This window comes from Protomyctophum parallelum (assembly GCF_964188405.1).
Source record: "Protomyctophum parallelum genome assembly, chromosome: 20".
In the NCBI taxonomy this organism is placed as follows: domain Eukaryota; kingdom Metazoa; phylum Chordata; class Actinopteri; order Myctophiformes; family Myctophidae; genus Protomyctophum; species Protomyctophum parallelum.
This window is the reverse complement of record NC_139718.1, coordinates 42,043,781-42,069,334: the sequence shown is the minus strand read 5'-3', so window position 1 is coordinate 42,069,334 and position 25,554 is coordinate 42,043,781. Positions and strand designations below refer to the sequence as shown.

The 25,554-nt window shown below is 44.6% G+C and overlaps 1 protein-coding gene across 1 annotated transcript in view; it reads right to left on the bottom strand.

The window, feature by feature from the left end:
- LOC310877794 (protein TALPID3-like) overlaps positions 1–15,072 on the bottom strand; it is a gene marked incomplete at both ends in the record, with an annotated part of 45,771 nt that extends 30,699 nt beyond the window's left edge. Inside the window, 10 exons of the mRNA XM_083791743.1 lie at positions 1,581–1,703; positions 2,630–2,733; positions 5,598–5,810; positions 6,837–7,037; positions 7,068–7,077; positions 7,722–7,835; positions 9,679–9,762; positions 10,239–10,317; positions 10,639–10,813; positions 15,006–15,072. Coding sequence (XP_083647869.1) covers positions 1,581–1,703; positions 2,630–2,733; positions 5,598–5,810; positions 6,837–7,037; positions 7,068–7,077; positions 7,722–7,835; positions 9,679–9,762; positions 10,239–10,317; positions 10,639–10,813; positions 15,006–15,072 — 1,170 coding nt within the window. The remainder of the gene's footprint in view (positions 1–1,580; positions 1,704–2,629; positions 2,734–5,597; positions 5,811–6,836; positions 7,038–7,067; positions 7,078–7,721; positions 7,836–9,678; positions 9,763–10,238; positions 10,318–10,638; positions 10,814–15,005) is intronic.
- Positions 15,073–25,554: the final 10,482 nt, after the last annotated feature.

Here is a 25,554-nt window from a genome sequence, read left to right as displayed (position 1 = left end):
TCTGGGCACTAGGGCATTCATCAAAAAACCGATTTATCGATAAACGAGTCACGAGTCGACTCGCAGCAGCGCGAGTCCAAAGTTGAGCTTTTTTTTTTTTTTTTTCTCCCCTTTTTTCATTGCATTCAGAACGCGCCCTTAATTAAAAACCAAATGCAGCTGTGTAGGCTATGTGGCTCTCAGTGCGCGGTGTCCCACTATTGAGACTGGCTGAAGTCTGTTTGAACTGCGCTGTGTCAGAGAAGTAACAGATAGAAGCACGCAAACGTTACCCCAAACGATATCCCCCTCACCTCCATGCTGGAAATATAACGTCTGGGTTCCCGAGGCTACATTCATGCTGACGCAATGACTGTCTGTTTCTGGCTAAGCTTTACGCGCAGCGCACATGAACCTCTCCGTCTCCGGTCAGTGCGGGTTGTTGTTTATTTCCATGGCTCAGAAAATGAGTAACAAACTAACATGAGAACGTTATCGAGTTGTGGAGGAGGAGGAGGAGAATAATAATGTTATATCTCTTATTGTGTTCTCGGTGCTGCTGCTGCGCTGTGTGCCAATACCACTACTTTACCTGGATAACATCATCTTTTCATTTTGACATGATTCACATGAAATAATAATCCTGTACCGGAACCGCGTGTAGCGTTTGGTTTCATTAACGCGATCGTCACAAAATAGCCTACAGCTGCTGCTGCTAAAGATACAAAGATTGGACATTTTTAAACGACGCAAAACTTTGAATTCCCCTCTTGCGTACCAGTGCCACGTGTCCCGCGGACCGGCACCGGTGTTTGGGAACCTCTGATATAGATGATACATGCACTGTGACTGTGTCATATTGGAGAGGCCACTGAATGCGCAGTGCTTTGTTTGACATGCTCCGTATTTGAGCGCGCGGCAGCTCCACCCGCCCCTGTTAAATCCCCCCCCGCGCGTCCGCGTCCGGTCAAATAAAACATCTAAAACAAATAGCGTTTAGCGTGTTACGCAGGGAAAGACAATGGAAACAAAACGTGCGTTTAGCGGGTTACACAGACTGTTAAACCAGTGGTTCCCAAAACCTTTTATCTCAAGAGAAGATTAGTCGATTAATGTTTACCCAGGACCCAAAGTAGTGAAAATACAAGCTCACAACGTGGCGCAAAGCAGCACGTTGTTGTTGTTTTTGCGCAGCTTGTATAGCTGCTATTTTCACTATTTATTTTTGTTTTAGTTTTTCATCGAAATTATACATTTTTGTATTATATTTAAATAATGAAACTTTTTCATGTCAAGGACCCCCAGAATTATCTGTATTTGGCCGCCGACCCCCCATCTGAAAACATGTTGTTCCAGGGACCCCCCCCAGAAGCAAAAATGAGTCAAAAACGCTCTAAATTTAAGAATATATATTCAAAGATTTGCGCCACATTTTCACGATTTTTCAGAAATAGCAGATCTACAAGCTCGTAGCGTGGCACTCGCTGCCGCGCTATGAGCTTGTAGATCTGCTATTTTTCAATAGCTAAAGTATAACATAATGCTTGAAAACAACCAAAAGGGGTTCCCGTCCAGAATGGGTAATGGTGTTATACCGTTACCTGGACGACATCAACCACAGCCATGAACTGTGATCCGGGGAACGAGCTCTCCTCCTGGCCGTTCCTCTCATCCTCTGAGCCGGGGAACGAGCTCTCCTCCTGGCCGTTCCTCTCATCCTCTGCCTGCGGAAGGGATTACAAACGAAAAGCATGTATAGTCATTGTTGGGTATACACAAACCTTGTGCGTCCAAAAAGAAAGAACCAAATGTGTGATGCATTGCACGACGACGAAGGGCATAATACAACATGAATACCGGCCCACGAAAAGTATAAATGTGGAGATGCAGTACAAAGTTCTTGCCCAACAGCAACGATAGACAGACTAGACACCAAATAATATATATATACAATTTACAATGTATGCATTTAGCAGACGCTCTTAACCCATTTAGACCCGATTTAAAAACATTCACTTTGAAAGAATATATTATTCAAAGATTTGCGCCACATTTATACGATTAAAGAAAAATAGCAGACCTACAAGCTCGTAGCGCGCCACTCGGTGGCGCGCTATGAGCTTGTAGATCTGCTATTTTTCAATAGCTAAATTATAACATAATGTTTAAAACACCAAAAGGGGTTCCCGCCCCAAAATGGGTTAATCCAGAGCGATTTACTGTACATTAAGCAATAACAAAAAAGCAGGGCAATATATCACATACAAAAAAAAACTAGTTATCATGAAACGTGCGCAAGCTAAGAACGTAACAGTGATGTATCTAAATACTGAAACTATACATACTATACTATACATAAATACTATAAAGTACTATGACTACATAAGATGCAATTCTAGTGCTGTCTACGTAACATGCTATAAGTCTGTAATAAAATGCTATCCAAGTCTACATGAAGTGCTATCTAAGGGGCTAGGGCAAGTGCTACGGGCTATATTCTTATATATTTTTAGTTCATGCGTGGCTGCTATGGTATCATTCTGGTTACCTGGGCCTCGGGCTGAGCTGCTGCTTCCACGTCTCCAGAGCAGACCTCCATGAGCACCGCGTTGCTTTGACACGGTGAGAGAGGAGGAGGAGGAGGAGGATGAGGAGGAGGCTCACAGGAGGAGAAGGAGGGGACGACCACTGGACCAGGAGGGGAGAAGAGAACCCTGGAAGGCCGGGGAGGAGAACGGTCTATCCTGGGCTGGACTACACAGAGAGAATTAGATAAAGTGACAATTTAAAGACTTTTAAGACCTTTTTAATAGCACGAAAAAAAGAAGGAAAGAAATGGAGACCAGTCTGCATTTCTTTTTTTTTATGGCCGTCGGGATTGGGAGTCGAACCCGCGGCACACAGACACCAGACTGGATTACCATGCAGCCAAGGTGGCCAGACGGCTACGCCAGCCGCCCGGGCCTACAGACTGCATTTCCCACAAGGCAATGCGGTAGCTGCCATAACAACACACCTGGTGTGCAGTGACCAAACAAACCTCTGGCGTAAGGTCAATTCATCTTCTTTTAAGCACACGTGGAATGTAGTTATTTGTTGAAACTGATGACATGTCCATTTTAACTGCTACACACAAGTGGTGAGATGGTAGGTGTAGTACCTCTCCTTTGTCACAAGATGGGGCACTTTCCCAACATTCCACTTGGTCTGATTAGTTTGAAAATTAAATGTGCTATTGTGTATATATATATATACACCGGTACTCAAAAGTATGTTGAGGAATGGCATACAGAGTAGTATGTAGCACGTGGTTTTAGACACAGCATATAAGGTCCTCAGTGACAAAGGCCTTCTCACTATCTCTGCTAGACTTCTCACTATCTCTGTTAGACTTGGATAGCATTTGATACAGACTTATAGCATGTTATGTACAGCACTATAATTGCATTGTATGTAGTCATAGCACGCCATAGTTCATATGTATAGCATAGTAGTATAGATGTATAGTTTATATGTATAGCTTCATTATATAGATATTCCACTGTTACTTTCTTAGCTTACGCATGTTTCTTGATAAATGTTTTTATGTGATCTATTCCCATGCTTTTTTTGTTCTTGCTTAATGTAAATCGCTCTGGATTAAGAGCGTCTGCTAAATGCCTAAATTGTAAATTGTCTGCTACCAAGCTGAGAGAACTAAAGGGATTGAGCTTTTGCATTCATAGCACCTACGCTGTGGAATGACTTTTGAGTTTTGTGAAAAACCTTATGTTTCTATGTCAGTGGTGCTCAAACATTATCATGTCAAGAAGCCCAATAATTATATGTAATTGGCCGCAGACCCCCATCTTAAAATATGTTGTTCCAGGGACCCCACCAGAAGCAAAGATATGAGTTAACCCATTCTGACCGGGCACCCATTTTGGTGTTGGCATCATGTTATGCTTTAGCTATTGAAAAATAGCAGATCTACAAGCTCATATCGCGCCACCGAGTGGCGCGATACGAGCTTGTAGGTCTGCTATTTTTGAAAAATCGAAGACACTTTTAGAATCTGATCTCAGGTCAGAATGGGTTAATAATGAAACTGTCAGGATGTAATAGACATTTTTAGAATCTGATCTCAGGTCAGAATGGGTTAAAAACATTCGCTGTGAAAGAATATACCGGTATATTAAAAGATTTGCGCCAAATTTCACACTATGAGCTTGTAGATCTGATCTTTTCCAATAGCTAAAGTATAACACAATGCATAAAACAATTCCTGTCCTGAATGGGTTAAGAAATGCTGCGTCAGTTGATAACTTTTAAGAAGCTGCTAAAACCCCATCTGTACCGCAAACGTTTAGATTTGCTATAGTGATTATTTCTATGTTCTGTCGATTTCCACGTACTGCTGTTCTGTTCAGTTTTTATCTATTTGATTGTATGTACTGCTTTCGCTGCTCCGTTTCTTATTTTATTGCCGGTTTATTTCTGATTTATTGCCGTTTTATTCTATTATTTTATTGTACAGCACCTTGTCACAATTGTTTTGAAAGGCACTTTATGAATAAAAATCATCATACCTTTATATACCATCAGCTCATCACACTAGTAAGAGACAAGCTGAGAAGTAGCACAACAAGTCTATCCCCGTTTCAATGCGATGGATAGAACAGGGGGTCCTTGACTTTTTCATGTCAAGAACCCCCATAAGAGAAGATTTTTACGGCTCTGGCAGTGATTTACAACCATTTTCATTTCAAGGAGGACCCCCCAGTTTGATCAGAATTAGGCTACGGTCCCTTATTTAATGGCATTTCTATCTCTGGGACCCCAATGTATCTCTGGGACCCCAATGAGTTACAGACGCATAAGGGTCCATTCGGTTCCTAATTATCATTTAGCTGATTTTACATTTCATCATGAGCATCGAGCAATTAGCCCTTCACTAAGTCCCTCCCACAACCCATCCTTGTCCAATAGGCACGTTGGCAGCGAAGAAAGCTTGACCGGCCTAGCAACCGTTGCTAAACTATTTGGATTGGCATTGGACAATCGCTTTTTGGGGGTGGGATTTAGTGAAGGGCCTAGTTGGCATAATCAAGTAAAGTACCTCAAGTAGAGGAGTGAACGGGCAATTATGGGCACTAGATTTGCCCGTAAACCTCAAGTTTAGCAGGCATATTATACAGTCATATACGGTAATATTACAGGTGTGATGGTACAATTCGGGAGTTTACCGGAGTTTGTTGGAAAGTTTAACGGGAGTTTCCTGTAATATACACATCCGAATTCCGTGTTTTTTTTTGCGCAGTGATCCACCACTGCATATACAAGTCCTACTATTGATCAGATTACATCTCTGGTTGCATTATTTGAGAATGAATAAGTAAAGTAACTAATTTAATTATTTAACCCATTTTGCGCGGGAACCCCTTTTGGCGTTGGCATCATGTCGTGCTTTAGCTATTGAAAAATAGCAGATCTACAAGCTCGTAGCGCGCCACCGAGTGGCGCGCTACGAGCTTGTAGGTCCGCTATTTTTGAAAAATCGAAGAGCGACTGACATAGAAGACATTTTTTAGAATCTGATCTCAGGTCAGAATGGGTTAAGGAATGAAACCCAAACGCACAGTGACCCAGGGGGACGGCCATGGGGATGTTGGGGGGTCCTTCTTCCACAGGGGTCGTTGGAAGGTCACGGGGGTCACTGGGGGCTGCGTGGGAGGGGCCAACGATGTAATAGCGGGGTCGTTGCCGCGGCGACAGGTCCGGAGGAGAAGGGATGGGCGGGCCTGGAGGCGGGGCCAAGTTCGTCTGAGTCTTACAAGACTTAACCTTTACTCCTGAGAGAGAGAGAGAGAGAGAGAGAGAGAGAGAGAGAGAGAGAGAGAGAGAGAGCGAAAGAAAGAGAGAAAGAGACACAAAGAGAGAGAAAGAGAGAGAGAGTGACAGAGAGAGAGACAGAGGCACACAGAGAGAGAGAGAGAGAGAGAGAGAGAGGCACACAGAGATAGAGAGAGAGAATATTTACAAGAAGTCTACACTAGAAGTAGAGAACATAGAAGAATTGTTATTTTGATCAATGTTTGCCCGTTGTGGTGGTACCAACATCAATACACCATGGAAAAGTGGACACAATCGTATCCGACGATAACGAAATAACATGTGTTTTTGAGGGGCGCTAGCCCCTCTTATGTCCAGCTTGGATGTGCACAAACATTGTCCCACACAAACATTACATTCCCGTTGACAATGAATGGGCAATTTTACGTCACAGTGTCTAATTTACGTCATGACGATGCACAATGCCCCTCACTTCACACAGGTGTGATCTTTGGGGTCTTGAGAGGATAGAAACCCTAAATCAAAAATGGGGTGGTCCGTGGCTCAATCGGCAAATGAATAATGGACCTTGATATGAAAAGGGCTGAATAGTGACCCCTGGTCCAAAACAGTGGTTTCCAAAGGGGGGTCCAGGGGGTCCCCAGCTAAATGATAGACTGGAACCAAATGGACCCTTATGGGTCTGTAACCCTGAGAGTGTACAAATGGAACCAAATGGACCCCAACGGGTCCATTTTAACCCCGAGTGTGCAAAAGCCGTTCCATTTGTACACTCTCAGAGTTACATTAACATTGATTTTACAAAATAAATCGGGGGTCTCGGAGATATAAATGCCATTAAATGGGAGGTCCGTGGACTAATGCAGGTCAAACTGGGAGTCCTTGAAATTAAACGGGTTGAGAATCACTGCTAGAGCTGTAAAAAAAAATCTTCTCTTATGGGGGGTCCCTGGCATATCTTTTCAAATGGGGTTCCCGCGGGCCAATTAAGTGTCAATTTGACAGGTCCAACGTAAGCTGCCGACCTTTGACCCTCTCCACCAGGCGGGGTCGCGGCGGCGGGCCCCTGGGCCGAGGGGAGCCGGGGGAGCTGAACCGAAGGTAGGGGCCCTTCTTCTTGTTCAGGGTCGTCCTGTGGCCCTCGTACAGCGCTCTGCCGTACAGCTGCTGCAGGTAGGCCTCGCCCTGTGCTCCCCCCTCGCCTCCCACCCCTCCTCCTCCTCCTCCTCCTCCTCCTCCTCCTCCTCTCTGGGAGTCTGTCTGGAGCTGGAAGGCACACACATCACAGACATTTAGTCAGGTGACTGTGAACACAGGTTAATGGTCACATGATGAAATGAGTGGAGGTGAGGGGAGGAGAGGAGAGGAGGTCATGTACAGGATGAAATGAGTGGAGGTGAGGGGAGGAGAAGAGGAGATCATGTACATGATGAAATGAGTGGAGGTGAGGGGAGGAGAAGAGGAGGGGAGAGGAGGTCATGTACATGATGAAATGAGTGGAGGTGAGGGGAGGAGAAGAGGAGATCATGTACATGATTAAATGAGTGGAGGTGAGGGGAGGAGAAGAAGAGATCATGTACATGATGAAATGAGTGGAGGTGAGGGGAGGAGAAGAGGAGGGGAGAGGAGGTCATGTACATGATGAAATGAGTGGAGGTGAGGGGAGGAGAAGAGGAGGTCATGTACATGATTAAATGAGTGGAGGTGAGGAGAGGAGAGGAGAGGAGAGGAGAGGAGAGGAGAGGAGAGGGAGGAGAGGAGAGGAGAGGAGAGGAGAGGAGAGGAGAGGAGAGGAGAGGAGAGGAGAGGAGAGGAGAGGAGAGGAGAGGAGAGGAGAGGAGAGGAGAGGAGAGGAGAGGAGAGGAGAGGAGAGGAGAGGAGAGGAGAGGAGAGGAGAGGAGTTCACCTACATGTGCGAGTCCTGTGTCTCTTGGCCGGTCCGTCTGTCCGTCCTGGCCGTTTGTCCGTCCACCGGCTCCTCTCGGTTTACTTCCTGGTCTTCGGAGCGTGCCCAGTGACCTCCCCTGCAATCCAACCAATCACAATTCGATCAAAGCTTTACCGGCACAGCCGTCATGACAAAATGAAGATGGTTCCCAACTCACGGCCGATGCTCCAGGGAGTCAGTTACAAGTGCTCCAGTGACTTGTCAGCCCAGTGAGAGTTCACTTGGTAGACGTGTGTCTGTGTCTAGTCCTATGTACTGTATGTATATAATAATATTAGGGCCGGGACTTTAACGCGTTAATTGAGATTAATTAACTACAGAAACATTTACGCGTTTAATCGCACCTTTCTTTTCACCGCGGAACGTTTCTCACTGGGCTCGTTTCTAGTACTGTAGTACTGAATTGGCTGCGGCACGCCTACTCTAGCAGCAGCAGTAGGCTACTCTCTACACTACAGGCTACAGCTCCGTCAGAAAGCCCAAACCCAAATTAATCGAATGAAGAAGCCGCTTATATTGCTTTTGCTCCATGGATGGGACATTTAGATGTAAAAGCTATCGGATGGACGCGTGGATAGGCGGCATGGCTGTGTGCAATGTCAGAGGGAAAGGATCCATATATGACCAACGTTAGCTTCCATGCTAGCTGCTTCAGCTTGTCTCACAGGACACCGGAGACGTGCGGTGATTTCAGCAAAGCACGAAGCTGTCAAGGTGTCCTCGATGCAAAACATAGTACGGTAGTAGCAAGCGTGGGAATTCCGTGGTCAGACAATGGTCTGCCCCAACCTCATGTGAAATGTTTCCCCCTAATAAAGTTGTTTTTAAACTGTTTTCTCATGCCCCGCCATGTAAAGCACATTTGAGTATTCAGATACACACTGTGTGAAGACACTTTATATAGGCACTTGCTAGTTTTATTGCTTAACCCATTCTGAACGGGCACCCATTTTGGTGTCAGCATCATGTTATGCTTTAGCTATTTAAAAATAGCAGATCTACAAGCTTATATCGCGCCACCGAGTGGCACGATACGAGCTTGTAGGTCTGCTATTTTTGAAAAATCGAAGAACGACTGACATTTTTAGAATCTGATCTCAGGTCAGAATGGGTTCATCAGACCAGTGTGTGTCCGGCGGAAACCTCGTATGAATCTGATCTCAGGTCAGAATGGGTTAAAGGGGAATACCACTCATTTTCAACATTATTTTTAAGTGGTGCAACCACTTCTACATCCAGCATGCAATGTCCGTGTACCTGTGTACCTGTTTGTGTGTGTACCTGTGTGAGCACGGGTGGTGTGCGCATGCGTGAAATTGGAACGAGAGAAGTATGTGACATGGCTGCCACCTGCTGGACGCAAACGATACAGAGAAGAAATTGGAATGATACAAATTGGAACGATACAGAGAACCAATAGACGGGAGTTGCACCACTTGGTTCACACTGGTGTGATTTTTTTCTATGGAGTTGTGTGCACTGGAAATAATAAAAAGTCCCCCCATTCTGTGTTGCCTAGAACTGGAGGTCTGAAAAAAACAGTAACATTATGAAGTACATTTTTGTGATGTCACTGAGATGTACTTCATAATGTTACTTCAGACATCCAGTTCTAGGCAACACAGAATGGGGGGGGACTTTCTTATTATATCCACACAACAACCTCTAAGGTATAATAATGACAGTAAAATGTTGAAAATGAGTGGAATCCATAGTCACTATTCACTGGGATACCAAAAAAACATTAAAAAAAAAAGGTTTCTCACTGTTCTCGGGTTGAATATTGATATGCGATTAAAATGAGATTAATCGAGATTAATTAATTACAAAGCCTCTGATTAATTAGATAATCTTTTTTAATCGAGTCCCAGCTCTAAATAATATATAACATAAATGATTCATGTATTTTATAAACAGACCTCTTTGCTCTTCTTGGCGGGCAGTGAAGCATCTTTGCTTTTAGAAACATCTTTGTTGGTGGCGGCGGTGGTGGTTGTCTCAGCCTGAGAGGAAAAGCAAAGTGAACTCAGTTGACCACCAGTAAGAGGGGAGGGGAGGGGAGGGGAGGGGAGGGGAGAGAGAGAGGAGAGGAGAGGAGAGGAGAGGAGAGGAGAGGAGAGGAGAGGGGAGGGGGAGGGGAGGGAGAGGGAGAGGGAGAGGAGAGGAGAGGAGAGGAGAGGAGAGGAGAGGAGAGGAGAGGAGAGGAGAGGAGAGGAGAGGAGAGGAAGGAGAGAGAGGAGAGGAGAGGAGAGGAGAGGGAGAGGAGAGGAGAGGAGAGGAGAGGAGAGGAGAGGAGAGGAGAGAAGACAAGAGAAGACAAGAGAAGACAAGAGAAGAGAAGAGAAGAGAAGAGAAGACAAGAGAAGAGAGAAGAGAAGAGAAGAGAAGAGAAGAGAAGAGAAGAGAAGAGAAGAGAAGAGAAGAGAAGACAAGACAAGAGAAGAGAAGAGAAGAGAAGAGAAGAGATTGAGACACTGACCTCAGTGACCTGTGTGTCTCTCAGAGTGCTGATCCAGGCGTTTACCGTCTTTTTTATACGAATTTCTTCACTTGAATCTCTACAAGAAAAAGAAAAGAAAGACACAATTAAAATGTGTGTGTGTGTGTGTGTGTGTGTGTGTGTGTGTGCGCGCAGCGTGCACCTGTTGTGTGACAGAGCGTAGAGCTGTGCGTGTGTATGCGTGCACCTGTTGTGTGACAGAGCGTAGAGCTGTGCGTGTGTACGCGTGCACTTGTTGTGTGACAGAGCGTAGAGCTGTGTGTGTGCATGCGTGCGTGCGCGTGTGTGTGTGTGTATGCGTGCACCTGTTGTGTGACAGAGCGTAGAGCTGTGTGTGTACTGTGTGCGTGCGTGCGCGTGTGTGTGTGTATGCGTGCACCTGTTGTGTGACAGAGCGTAGAGCTGTGCGTTCAGCAGCTGTGCGTGCAGCGTGTGTCGGGTCATGACCTCCAGGTTGTCCTCGACGACCTTGCGTCTCCTGCGGACCTGCCGCAGAACCTGCCCCGCCTCCTCCAGCACAGACCGCGGGCTCCGCCCCCCTGCTCCTCGGCACGCTACAAAACAAGCACACACGATTTAACCCATTCTGACCTGAGATCAGATTCACACGAGGTTTCCGCCGGACACACACTGGTCTGATGAACCCATTCTGACCCGAGATCAGATTCTAAAAATGTCAGTCGTTCTTCGATTTTTTTCAAAAATAGCAGACCTACAAGCTCGTATCGCGCCACTCGGTGGCGCGATATGAGCTTGTAGATCTGCTATTTTTCAATAGCTAAAGCATAACATGATGCTGACACCAAAATGGGCGCCCGGTCAGAATGGGTTAAGCCCATATATGGAGATCCCTGATGTCATCGATATTGGCCAGCAACTCTACATCCGACCACACAAGCCTCAAACCTTAGATCTCCATATATGGAGCTGACCTGTTCTGACATTCCATATGTTGATCCGACCCCATCAAACCCTGTACACTGGGGCCAGTACAGCATTCATTGTCTCCACCAGGCCGAAGGCGAGAGAGTGTGTTTTGCACTTCGTCCGTGTGTGTGTGTGTGTGTGTGTGTGTGTGTGTGTGTGTGTGTGTGTGTGTGTGTGTGTGTGATTGTGTCCGTCCGTACAGCTAATCTCCGGCCAATGCCAAACTTTGCACACAGACTCCCTGGATGCCAACGATGAACCTCTGCCCCAAATTTTCCAGAAGGGCCTGTCATAGCGCCACCAGGAGGCCGACTTTTGTAAAAACACATTTTTTCATATTACTCCTCCATATTTTGTCCAAAAATCCTGCAAATTGTTACACAGTATCTCTATAGTCATGTGCTCAACACAGATCCGTCCGATTTTTCATATTCTAGTTAGATAGATACTTTATTTGTCCTTTCGGAAATTTGTTTTGTGCACAGCAGTCATCAGGATATACATAAACCAACAGATCACACAATACATTGACAATAAAGAAAACAATGCCAACAGAAAGCCACCAGTCATAGTTCCAAGAGGCATCAAATCACACTTTATGCACGGAACTGAGACGGGGCCTGCTTGTTCATAAGTCCTATACTTATGGGAACAAACGATCTTGAGGCCCTAGCCTGCAGGGAAGGTACCATGTACCGTCGCCCTGGTGGTAAAAGATGGTATTGGCTGTGTAACGGGTGTGTGTTGTCCCTAGTAATAATTTTCCCCTTCCTGAGTACCCGGGTGTCATACATTGAGGTCATACTCTCAAATCGTACCCCACCTATTTTGCACTTTTTTTGGAACAAAATGCCTCAAATCATCCATTTCACCCTTTGTCTGCCTTCTGATTGGTCCCTGACTGACCAACCAGCAGGCTCTTTCTGCCTTGTTCCACGACTCCCACCTTGTTTATGTTGAATTTGCTAAATCATCTTTTTGGGGTATTTTTTATTCAATGGTAGTGGATGGAGAGAGAGGATTTTTGTCCAACCACGAAACGGCAACCAATGGGTGCGACAACCACGGGCGGGACTTGACAAAGGGTGAATTGCCCCATTCATTCTTCCCCATAGAGAATAGAGACCCCATTCATTCTTCCCCATAGAGAATAGAGACCCCATTCATTCTTCCCCATAGAGAATAGAGACCCCATTAATTCTTCCCCATAGAGAATAGAGACCCCATTCATTCTTCCCCATAGAAGAATAGAGACCCCATTCATTCTTCCCCATAGAGAATAGAGACCCCATTCATTCTTCCCCATAGAGAATAGAGACCCCATTAATTCTTCCCCATAGAGAATAGAGACCCCATTCATTCTTCCCCATAGAGAATAGAGACCCCATTAATTCTTCCCCATAGAGAATAGAGACCCCATTCATTCTTCCCCATAGAGAATAGAGACCCCATTCATTCTTCCCCATAGAGAATAGAGACCCCATTCATTCTTCCCCATAGAGAATAGAGACCCCATTAATTCTTCCCCATAGAGAATAGAGACCCCATTCATTCTTCCCCATAGAAGAATAGAGACCCCATTCATTCTTCCCCATAGAGAATAAAGACCCCATTCATTCTTCCCCATAGAGAATAGAGACCCCATTCATTCTTCCCCAGCATAGAGAATAGAGACCCCATTCATTCTTCCCCATAGAGAATAGAGACCCCATTCATTCTTCCCCATAGAAGAATAGAGACCCCATTCATTCTTCCCCAGCATAGAGAATAGAGACCCCATTCATTCTTCCCCATAGAAGAATAGAGACCCCATTCATTCTTCCCCAGCATAGAGAATAGAGACCCCATTCATTCTTCCCCATAGAGAATAGAGACCCCATTCATTCTTCCCCATAGACGAATAGAGACCCCATTCATTCTTCCCCATAGAGAATAGAGACCCCATTCATTCTTCCCCATAGAAGAATAGAGACCCCATTCATTCTTCCCCATAGAGAATAGAGACCCCATTCATTCTTCCCCATAGAGAATAGAGACCCCATTCATTCTTCCCCAGCATAGAGAATAGAGACCCCATTCATTCTTCCCCATAGAAGAATAGAGACCCCATTCATTCTTCCCCATAGAGAATAGAGACCCCATTCATTCTTCCCCATAGAAGAATATGTTTTTAAAGAAATATGTTTTAATAATCACAGAATCAATAGTTTTATGGTCATGATGATTCACCAGGATCCTGGATGGCTTGATTATAGGCATAAAAATGATAGCCGATACTGATACAGAATGCCGATACCAGTGATCTCGTGTTTTGTTCATAGCCATCTAGTTATATATCTTGTGCTGTGTATAACTGTGTTTATAGCAGACTCCTCACTCATTACAGTATGTGCACTTGCAGTTTGGGCATCTCGAAAGCAAACTCCACGAGCCCCAACACTTTATTAATATTTACCTGCCATAGTGTCAACCCCTATTGATATGACAAATAAGGGCCGATGGATACCGATACTTTTCCGACGCCGATACAGTATCGGGACATCTCCAACTAAATACAGCTAAACTAGCTAATATAGCATAAAAATGACTTAAACCACTTATGACCAGATTTGACTGAGAGACTGCCATCGCGCAAATTCAAGCTTTTCACCTCAAAAAAACTTTTTTCCCCAAAATGAGTTAATAGCACAGGCAGACTATTCACTTACTAGAGCATGTCTGAAATAAGTGTCAGAGCAGAAATCGTAAATATGGAATAAATGCCCAAACATGTAGCTAGGTGTAATGTTAAGAGTCCACGGAAGTGAACCTTTCAAGCCTGTTTTCTCAACTCGCTGTTTTCTGCAAGACATTACTCCATAAGCCATATCTCCAAAACTGCTGGGTCAAACTGAACAACCAATATGTCAATTTGAAGCTATGATTCCCTGCTTTCATATGACATGAAAAAACTAAAATTCAAAAAAATCCAATGGCAGTCTCTCAGTCAAATTTGGTCACACTTTAACTCAGACTCAGTCTAACTACGGGAGAGGAGGAGGAGAAGGGAGGATCTGGTTACCGTGGATACGCAGGGAGGAGGAGGAGGAGGCGGCGTGGTCTGAGTGGAGGAGGTGACCTCCCTGTTTCTATGACTACCGAGACCAGGGCAGACCATGGACGAGCTGGGGAGAGAGACACCATCCTGTAGTGTAGAGAGAGAGAGAGAGAGAGAGAGAGAGAGAGAGAGAACCTAGTTGTTGTGAGCTTGTAGATCAGCTATTTTCACTATTTTTGAGGGGCGCTACAGCTTTTGTCCCCACAAAATGTCCGCAAGACAAACATCAAATCCCATTGACGATTGACGTCCTCTTGTCCCCACACGTCTCATATTTGCCATCGACAATGAAAGGAGAAATTAGGTCAAAATGTCCGCAGATATGTCGTAAATGTGTGGCAACAGGAATTCCGATTGGCCAGTATGAGATGATGAATGATGATATATAATGATAAGAGCGCCCCTCGCAATTCTACGGAAGAGCGGCCCGTGGAATTAACGATAAAGTATTGTATGGTATTAAACCCATTCTGACCGGGCACCCATTTTGGTGTTGGCATCATGTTATGCTTTAGCTATTGAAAAATAGCAGATCTACAAGCTCATATCGCGCCACCGAGTGGCGCGATACGAGCTTGTAGGTCTGCTATTTTTTGAAAAAGTCGAAGAACGACTGACATTTTTAGAATCTGATCTCAGGTCAGAATGGGTTCATCAGACCAGTGTGTGTCCGGCGGAAACCTCGTATGAATCTGATCTCAGGTCAGAATGGGTTAATGTACGGTAGTACTGTGTCGCATCTCGTCTCACCGCCAGGAGGCTCTTCACCTCCGACCTCAGCCGACTCATCTCCCTCAGCACGTGATTGGCTTGGCTTACTGCCGCTTCACTCCGATTGGCTGGAGCATTTGACTGACTTCCTGTAGGGGTGTGGGTTTCCGTGGCAGTGGCCTGTGGGTGGTGCTGTTGAGTTCCCCTGCACGACAGACAGACAGACAGACAGACAGAAGGACACTTTTAACCACTTCATATATCCTCGGTTGACCTCAAACTAGGGGTTAGATAAGTTAGATGGTGATCTACACAAGTATAATTAAAGGCATTTGAAATTACATAAAAATGTTGGCCAATTCAAAAATAGCAAAAATTCGAATATAGCAAAGATAGCCGATTGCATCTTATTTTTTTATTTTTATGTTTTTTTGGAGATCTGCCACTTGAATTAAGTTGACTTGATTGACTGGCTTAACAAAATGTCAGCTAAAACCCACAAAGCAATACTTTGTTTTCAAGTATTGTATCACAAACATCAGTAGCATTACAAAGTTATCCCGTATAATATAACCCATTCTGAGAACGGGAACCCATTTTGGTGTCAGCATCATGTTATGCTTTAGCTATTGAAAAATAGCAGATCTACAAGCTCATAGCGCGCCACCGAGTGGCGCGCTACGAGCTTGTAGGTCTGCTATTTTTTTGAAAAATCAAAGAACGACTGACATTTTCAGAATCTGATCTCAGGTCAGAATGGGTTAATCAGACCAGTGTGTGTCCAGTGGAAACCTCGTATGAATCTGATCTCAGGTCAGAATGGGATAAGCAGACCCTTCCAATTCCATTTCCTCCCCTCTATTTCCCATTCCAAGTGCGTTTGTCTTATATATGTAATGCCAGCTCCGCTATCCCATAGCCCCCTCAGGTACATTTTTTCATCATCATATTTTTTCGACCATTTTTCACAATGCCACGCCAGACTTCCCGGTCCTTCATTGTCATCACCAGTTCCTGCTTACTGATGCATGTGTCCCTAGCGATGACATCAGGGAAAACGACAGTTGTCTTCCACTGGTCTGCTTTGAGGCAGGACTAAAAAGCAGCAGAAGGGAGGATATAACATCATTGTCAGCTCTGTAGCAGTGGCCGGCAAACTGTGTTCTTCTGGATTCGATGGGTGGCTCTTCCAAGACAGATTTTTGCGCTCTCATTAGAAGGCGGGTGTAAGTGCCATCCAGCCGTTTATCCAATTTCTTTGAAAGTGTCCATGTCTCAGAGCCATATAGAGTAGAATTGGCTCGTGTAGAGTCGTCCCGTTTTAAAACTATTTTGAGCAATGGGATACTATATTCTTTGGTGTGTAGATCTCAAGTCTCAAAAACCGTGACTGGCTCAGAGGGTCACCAGATAAGTTAACCGTCTCTGTTCCCTGGAGTGTGCAGTCCCTTCCTTGGAAGGTTTTTTGGATGTGCAGGAGTCCCTTTTTTGTCTCATATATATATATATATATATATATATATATATATATATATATATATATATATATATGTATGTATGTAATGGTACTGTATACATTTCTAGTAAATGAGCAGTAGAACATAATGAAGGATAGTATAGAGGTATTTCAAGTTTCAAATTTTGATGCAGTCCCACCAAATGACCAGTAGGTGTCATGATGGCAATGTGTTTCAACAAAAAATGTCTCATTCTACCTGACCAGTCTGTGTCTGTCTCTCGTACACCGTCTCCCTCTCAGCTGTCCTACTGTCTGTCTGTCTCTCCTACACTGTCTCCCTCTCAGCTGTCCTACTGTCTGTCTGTCTCTCCTACACTGTCTCCCTCTCAGCTATCCTACTGTCTGTCTCTCCTACACTGTCTCCCTCTCAGCTGTCCTACTGTCTGTCTGTCTCTCCTACACTGTCTCCCTCTCAGCTATCCTACTGTCTGTCTCTCCTACACTGTCTCCCTCTCAGCTATCCTACTGTCTGTCTCTCCTACACTGTCTCCCTCTCAGCTGTCCTACTGTCTGTCTGTCTCTCCTACACTGTCTCCCTCTCAGCTGTCCTACTGTCTGTCTGTCTCTCCTACACTGTCTCCCTCTCAGCTATCCTACTGTCTGTCTCTCCTACACTGTCTCCCTCTCAGCTATCCTACTGTCTGTCTCTCCTACACTGTCTCCCTCTCAGCTGTCCTACTGTCTGTCTCTCCTACACTGTCTCCCTCTCAGCTGTCTTACTGTCTGTCTCTCCTACACTGTCTCCCTCTCAGCTGTCCTACTGTCTGTCTCTCCTACACTGTCTCCCTCTCAGCTGTCCTACTGTCTTGTCTGTCTCTCCTACACTGTCTCCCTCTCAGCTGTCCTACTGTCTGTCTCTCCTACACTGTCTCCCTCTCAGCTGTCCTACTGTCTTGTCTGTCTCCCTCTCAGCTGCCCTACTGTCTGTCTGTCTCTCCTACACTGTCTCCCTCTCAGCCTTCATAACATCTCTCTCCCCTACGTGCTATTTTTCACGCTATTTGTACGCCCCCTATTTGTACCCCCCCACATTCCTCTGTTTCCATGGTAACCACTGCCAGCATCTCCGCGCTGACAGCTGGGTTAGCGGTTCATCACACACACACACACACACACACACACACACACACACACACACACACACACACACACACACACACACACACACACACAGAAAAAAACATAAACATTAAAGAATAAGATGCAATAAGACTCAAGGAATGGATATCGGGAACGATGTGCTAACCTCAAATGTTCTGATAGGAGGTCCGTCCCTACCTCACTCCCACTACATTGTTCTGTACGACTGTACGTGTATGCTGTGCATGATGCGACAACACAACACTGGTGTGTTTTGGGGGTATCCGGTTATCCACCATTATTTGGTTAGATTATCTAACCAAATAATGGTGGATAACGCGTCGCGCTGCGACACGTTTTGAGCTTGTAGATCGGCTATCTTTGCTATATTCGAATTGAAATCTTATACATGTTTGCTATTTTTTTTTAATTGGAATCCTGAGAATTAACATTTTTATGTCATTTCAAATGCCTTTAATTATACTTGTGCTGCGCAATGAGCTACTAATTTAGACTTGGCTTTAAAGCAGGTCATGTTTGCAATTTTGCATGTCGTGGAATTGTAACGGCTGAAACCAATATTATAATCAGGATTCTGACATTAACCTGAGGGCCGCATTAACCCATTCTGAACGGGCACCCATGTTGGTGTCGGCATCATGTTATGCTTTAGCTATTGAAAAACAGCAGATCTACAAGCTCATATCGCGCCACCGAGTGGCGCGATACGAGCTTGTAGGTCTGCTATTTTTGAAAAAAAATCGAAGAACGACTGACATTTTTAGAACCTGATCTCAGGTCAGAATGGGTTAATCAGACCAGTGTGTTGTCCAGTGGAAACCTGGTATGAATCTGATCTCAGGTCAGAATGGGTTAAGTGAAGGTGCCCCCCCCCCCCCCCCCCGGGCCGCCAGTTGCCAACCAGAACAACCAGTGGTCTGGCTTTGAGACGGTTCCAGGTGGTCCCCATGCAGCTAAATGACGGAGAGTTGGCAACCAAATGGATCTTTGACTCTTGAGAGCGTAAGATGAAACCAAATGGACCCGTTACGGTACGGGTCCATGTGGTTTCATTTAATCCGCATTACTTAATTTACAAGAAGTCTTACACGATTCAACGTTTGCCTGTTATCTCTCCTAATGGCACCAACATCGATAACAGTATGGAATTGTGGACAAAATCGTATACAACGACAAGAACATATTCTACGTTCTGGGTCCGAGAGGCTAAATGTCATCAAATGGTGGGTCCGTGTGGCTCAAATGCCCAATAAATAATGGACCTTGACATGAAAAGGGGCTTAAGAGTTAGAAGAACACACAGATTTCTGGGATTCACCACCCATGTTTTCTTATCGTCTTTCTGTTTGTCCATTTATTTCTCTGTCTGTCTCTCTCTCTCTCTCTCTACCCTCACATTCGGAGGTCATTGCCGTTTCACAGGAAATGTGAGAAAGACAGGAGGAGGGGGAATAGGGGAGGGGGAGAGGGGGGTGGATCTCTGCAGCAAAGTGAAATCTGTGGAACAAAGAGAGGAGAGGAGAGGAGAGGAGAGGAGAGGAGAGGAGAGGAGAGGAGAGGAGAGGAGAGGAGAGGAGAGGAGAGGAGAGGAGAGGAGAGGAGAGGAGAGGAGAAACGCCTGTGTCTCCAGCGTGTTCATTGGTCAGTCTGACACAAGGAAAGAATGGGAAGGGGGGGGGGGGGGTCGGTCACATTCCAGATTCCACGCTGGAGATGCTGACATCATCGTCTATAAATGGCCAACAGGCGAAGGAATAGAATCTGAGAGAATAACCCTTTGCTGCGCACACACATGTGCACGCATGCAGGCACACACACACACACACACACACACACACACACACACACACACACACACACACACACGTATGAAATAAACATTATATGGTTGGGATACGATGCACCTGCGGTTCCCATAGCAATGTGCAATCCTACAACCCGTCTGTCCGCCTGCCTGCTTGCCTGTCTGTCTGCAACATTCCTGAATAAATCATGTTTTGGGTTGGAGGAGGGGGTAACCATGGCAACACTGCACAGCACAGTAACCCCTGGATAGTGTGTGTGTGTGTGTGTGTGTGTGTGTGTGTGTGTGTGTGTGTGTGTGTGTGTGTGTGTGTGTGTGTGTGTGTGTGTGTGTGTGTGTGTGTGTGTGTGTGAGAGAGAGAGAGACAGCGGTAGGGAGACCGACAGAGACAGTCTGCAAAATTGTAATGTGACACATATCTCTGTCTGTTTACACATGTCTTTATTCCTTTGAATTAAATTCAATTGGAAGACAGAGAGAGAGAGAGAGAGAGAGAGAGAGAGAGAGAGAGAGAGATGGATCTAGAGATGGAGAGAGTGTCTGTCTGAAGGGAAGTGATGCCACTCCCTATGACACTGCAGTACTACTACACACGCGTAACATGTGCTCGCGCACACGCACACACTCGCTCACTCACAAACGCGCGGTCGTGCGCAAGTTGAGGACATTAGTGAACAGATCATATGAACACTAACACATTGATACTGTGTGCATGTGTGTGTGCGTGTGTGTGTGTGTGTGTGTGTTGAATTTAACATGCACGCTGCAAAAGCAACTGCCTGTAAAGAAAAGGGCACCTTAACTATCACTACTACTCACTGTGTGTGCATGTGTGTGTGTGCATGTGCGTGTGTGTGTGTGCGCGTGTATGTGCGTGTTATGTTAGCATGGCAATGATGAACACAGACAGAGACAGAGAGAGAGAGAGAGAGAGACAGACGGCCCGAGAGAGAGAGACAGACAGACAGAGAGAGAGAGAGACAGATACACAGACAGACAGACAGAGAGAGAGAGACACACAGAGAGACAGACAGAGACAGCGAGAGAGAGAGCTACTCGTCACAAAGACAGAACTCTACTGCAATGCACCAAGATCTATTAACATACTAGACTACTACTACAGATCTTAGTATTAACTACACTATACTACTATATATATATATATATCTTACTATTAACATACTACTTACTACAGACAGACTGCTACTATTACACACCATTAGGTGTTGCTGCGCGCACACACACACAGGCAAGGACTGATTGACGGACACAACAGATCAGCGTTTGAATTCTTGGAATTCATTGTTTTCCGACGTTTGAGCTGCACATGAACAGAACCCGATGCAACTGCTGCAAGAAAATAAACTACATATTGGATGTTTTATTATGATTATGAAAATCACAGGGGCACTGTTCTTATCGTGGTATACATCATCATGACGTAAGATAGACACTATGGTCCTCATTCACAAAGGAGAAATACGCCACAGTGTACAGATAGCGTCCTCTCAACCTACGTTGCGTTGAGACGACGTGTTATTCAGAGAAGCTGGTGTAATCGCTTCAATTTGTGCGGATTGCCGAGTGCATCCTTTCCACATTCTTCCCCAAGCGATTCGCCTGGTGTCGCCTGGTCAAATGGAACATCCACGCCCATTCTACACCATATAAGGCAACAGGAAATATTGAAATAGGTCATCATGGCCTGCACAGAGGATTCCCAAACTTTAAATTATATACAACAGCCGCGATGAGCTTGTAGAGCAGTTCATTTTGACAGGCGGGTCTCTGCACGGACAGATCTTTAAGCAAACAGCGAGAGTTATATACGTATATAGTTATAAACGAAACTTGCCAACTTGGCACGCATTGATTCAGTCCTTGTTAAATGTCAGAACGTTAAAGGGACACTTCACCCTTTTTGCAAACAAATATATGTTAGTGACATTTAGAAGCTTTAGATCACTTTCCTGGGGGTATTTATGTGTGTAATATGTGGTTTTAGTTATTTTAGATTGTAGCAGTGAGCCTGTTGTCTCTGATGTCATGGACACTGGTCTCACTGCCTTCCTGGACTACAATTCCCATAATTCTTTGGTGCACTGCTCCTCCTTGTGGATAGGGGGAGCGCTGTCTTACTGAGACAACATGTACTCCAGGAAGGAAGTGACATCAGAGACAACAGGCTCATCACTGCTACAATCTAAAATATCTAAAACCACATATTACACACATAAAGATCTCCAGGAAAGTGTTCTAAAGCTTCTAAACGTCATTAACATATATTTTTTGCAAAAAGGGTGAAGTGTCCCTTTAATAAGTTAACTGATGTTACAGTTACTTTCACATAATGAGAAAGAAGTTATAATTTGTAGGCTACTGTTCACCACACGACCAAATGCTATATTACAACTCGGCAATGATAAAAGGCCCTATTGATTAGCCTATTGAGGTGATTGATTCCCTGCCCTGCACTGTCGGATTTGGAAAGCAAATATATGGACATGCATGGACACAGGACATATTTTCTTTCTTTTTTTTTTCTTGTGGGATTAATTCGTTTTTGGACTAAAGGCTATATTTCATCCGACCCAACTTGTATGTATCCTCAGCTGCAGGTAAGAGTTGGCTATTCTGTGTGGCGTCCGCATGTGATCAATATACATTCTTATAAATTAATGCCACGACGCAAATGGAGGCAGATATAGGTGCTTGCAGCAAAGCCATTTAGGCCTACGTGAATCTCTGTCAACATATGTATGCTGATCAGCGAGTTACAGTGGTAATGCTAATTATCTTTCTTGTCTGTCTGTCCGTTTGTGAACAAGCGCGAGTGGAGGTGAGCTGGCTTAAAACTATGATATGACTGGCCGACATTCAAACACGCTGATGCCATTCATTCAGTATAGGCTAATGTGGTCTTCTATTTTTTTATATAGGGCTAATCAGCCCTATAGTGACTGCTGTCTGTCTGTCAGACCGGCATATCTGTGAACCATATAAGCAGAGCTAAAAGCCAGTCGGGGCCGGGCCGTGTTCTGTCCGGGCCGTTATATTAACCCATTCTGACCGGGCACCCATTTTGGTGTTGGCATCATGTCGTGCTTTAGCTATTGAAAAATAGCAGATCTACAAGCTCATATCGCGCCACCGAGTGGCGCGATACGAGCTTGTAGGTCTGCTATTTTTGAAAAATCGAAGAGCGACTGACTTTTTTTAGAATCTGATCTCAGGTCAGAATGGGTTCATCAGACCAGTGTGTGTCCGGCGGAAAACCTCGTATGAATCTGATCTCAGGTCAGAATGTGTTAACGACTACATTGGGGAGAAGATTTGTTTTTGTTCAAAAGTGCTCTAATCTCTGCACAGTTGTCCAGGTGGTATCGAATCTAGCGATGGTACAAAGCATACTGACCAAAAGTCTCAGTGCGCCAGAAACCTGTGCATGTGTGTCCCACTGCAGTGTGTGTGTGTGTGTGTGTGTGTGTGTGTGTGTGTGTGTGTGCGCGCGCGCGTATGAGCATGCCTGCTGCAGACAGTGTGTGACATGTTGAGAACAAGTTGCATGCGCACAATGTAGTGAAATGTGTGTGAGATGTCTGCATGGTTAACCTGGAGAGTGAGGGATCGTGGGATCGCACGCACGCACGCACACACACACACACACGCACGCACGCACGCACGCACGCACGCACACACACACACACACACACACACACACACACACACACACACACACACACACACACACACACACACACACACACACACACACACACACACACACACACACACACACACACACACACACACACACACACACACACACACACACACACACAGTAAAATAAAGTCAAATGTGCAGCTCGTTTCATACCAATGGATTTTTTTTTATTACAACGGACTCCAAGGCACGTTACATATCAATTAATTTCTGTCACTACAGAACCGTAAAAAAAAAGAAAAAAAAAAGGGCCAAACAGCAGTTTCACGCGACGTCACAGTGTCCAACGACCATTATGCTCCGTTTCACCACTTCAACCCTCGCGTCCCAATATTCTGGAGTCAACGTACTACAAAAATAGCCGACCTATACGCATCGCTCACAATTGGATCGGCTATTATTTTTTTGGCAAAGATATTTATTGTAGAGCAGAGGTTCTCAAACTATGGGCCAGGACCCCATGTGGGGTCATGGGAAGGGGAGCAGTCAGTCACACATTGATATAGCCCGTTTTATTTGTTTGGAAATGCTTTCACGCCGATGAATTCTCTGGGGGGTTTTATTTTTACGTTGAGCAGACACAAAGTCAGCAGGAATCAAAGGGTTGTAAAACGCATATTCTAATGAATATTTCTATTCAAGGCTACCAATGTAAAGCCTGGTAAGACCAAACCGCCCGGTCGCGGAAAGGTTTACCACCAGGCTAACCAATGTTTGCTTTATTTTAAAAGGATTGTGACATAAAAAAAAGTTTAGTAATTTCTTTTCTGAGCTCAAACAAGTGCTCTGATTTTCCTGCCGTTTGTGACGTCCGAGCCTGCAAATCCCATTATGTCAATGGGATTTGCCAGCAGATGTCACCGTTTTCATTGCAGCTCAAAAGGCTTCCAAACCCCAGACCACAGAAAGACCACTGAATGTTCAAAGTTCAGGGTTTTTTTGGGTGAAATTGAGGTCATAAAACCAAAAAAAAATTATGACATGAAACCTTTAGGCTTTAATTTATTTTTAAATACCGTAAGCGTAACCGTTTAAAGATGGTGTGCCGTGACTTTGTTGCCCCCTGAAACATGATCATCAGGGTATTATAATTATAGTAGGAGGAAGATCTTCTTCTTTTCTTTTTAAGTGTACAGAAAGTGTTAGAATGATGTTTTTATGTGGCCACACCCACCAGTTAATTCACCTTAGCACCACCCACCTGAACCCACGCCCACAGCTGCATGATGATTGGGCATTTTGACTCAAAGGCTTTCAGCTTTTCAGGAAGAAACCAAAAATACACAGGGAAGACATATTTGAATATTATAAACACACGGGTGGGTCTATTAAGAGTAATGTTAACTCCATAGACGCATACAAAACAGATCACGGCGCTCCCATCTTTAAACTTTGAAATTGCTTTAGAAGTCAAGAGTGGGGTTCGGCGAACACATTTCCCTCGTGAAATGGGAAAAGGGGTCCTGGTACAAAAACAACGTTTGAGAACCCCTGGTGTATAGAGAAAACAGGAGGGGGCCCAGTGTGGAGCCTTGGGGGGACTCCCTCCGGGCAACTAAATGCAGTGGACAGAGTGCAAAGTGGTTTAAACGGCCTCAAGAGGGTCTGACGGCGGAGACCAAATCACACACAAAAAAAAGAACATACCCTTCTCCGTAGAAAATATCAAATAAAAATGAAAAAATAAGTTATTGAAATTATTCACGAAATCTGATGAAATACATTTCCTTAATGTGTTCTTAAAAAAACCCACACATTTTTAAGTTGAAATGGCTTGGACATAATGTATATTTTCATTTGACTTTCCCCGTCAGTCGGCCAGCAGTATTAGTTTTTGACAGCTAACTTTGATGTATAGTCAATCAAACAGTGTCTGTCTGTCTGTCAGTCAAAAACACAACATGACATTGTCATGACAACAACCAGCATCCTTGCACCGTCACATATAGCATTACTAGAGGAACGCCCTTCACCAAACCAGAGGATTCAGACAACCAAGTCTGTTTTTTTTTCTCCTTTCTCTTCATTACGTCCACACGTTGTCAGTTGCTGAAATATTCACATGTATATTTAATATATTTATATAATTTTCCAGACTAATTCATGTCACTCTCATTCTATTTTGGAAGGGGAGGGAGGGTCGGCAAAGACAGGAGTTTTTTTCCTCGTTTATTAAGAAAAAAAAAGACTTATTTATGTACTCATATTATTCCCATAATAGTTCATAGTTAATTTTGACAGGTACTTTAAAAGGTGCTGTAAGTGAAATTGGAAGGGATGATTACAAAACGATATCTCAAACTTATATAGCGCTTTTCTGAGTACCCAAAGCAAAACCATGAGCAGACGGAATTGGAAGACTATAAAAATCGATGCTGATAAATGGGTTCTCTCTCCTGATAGGATGAAATC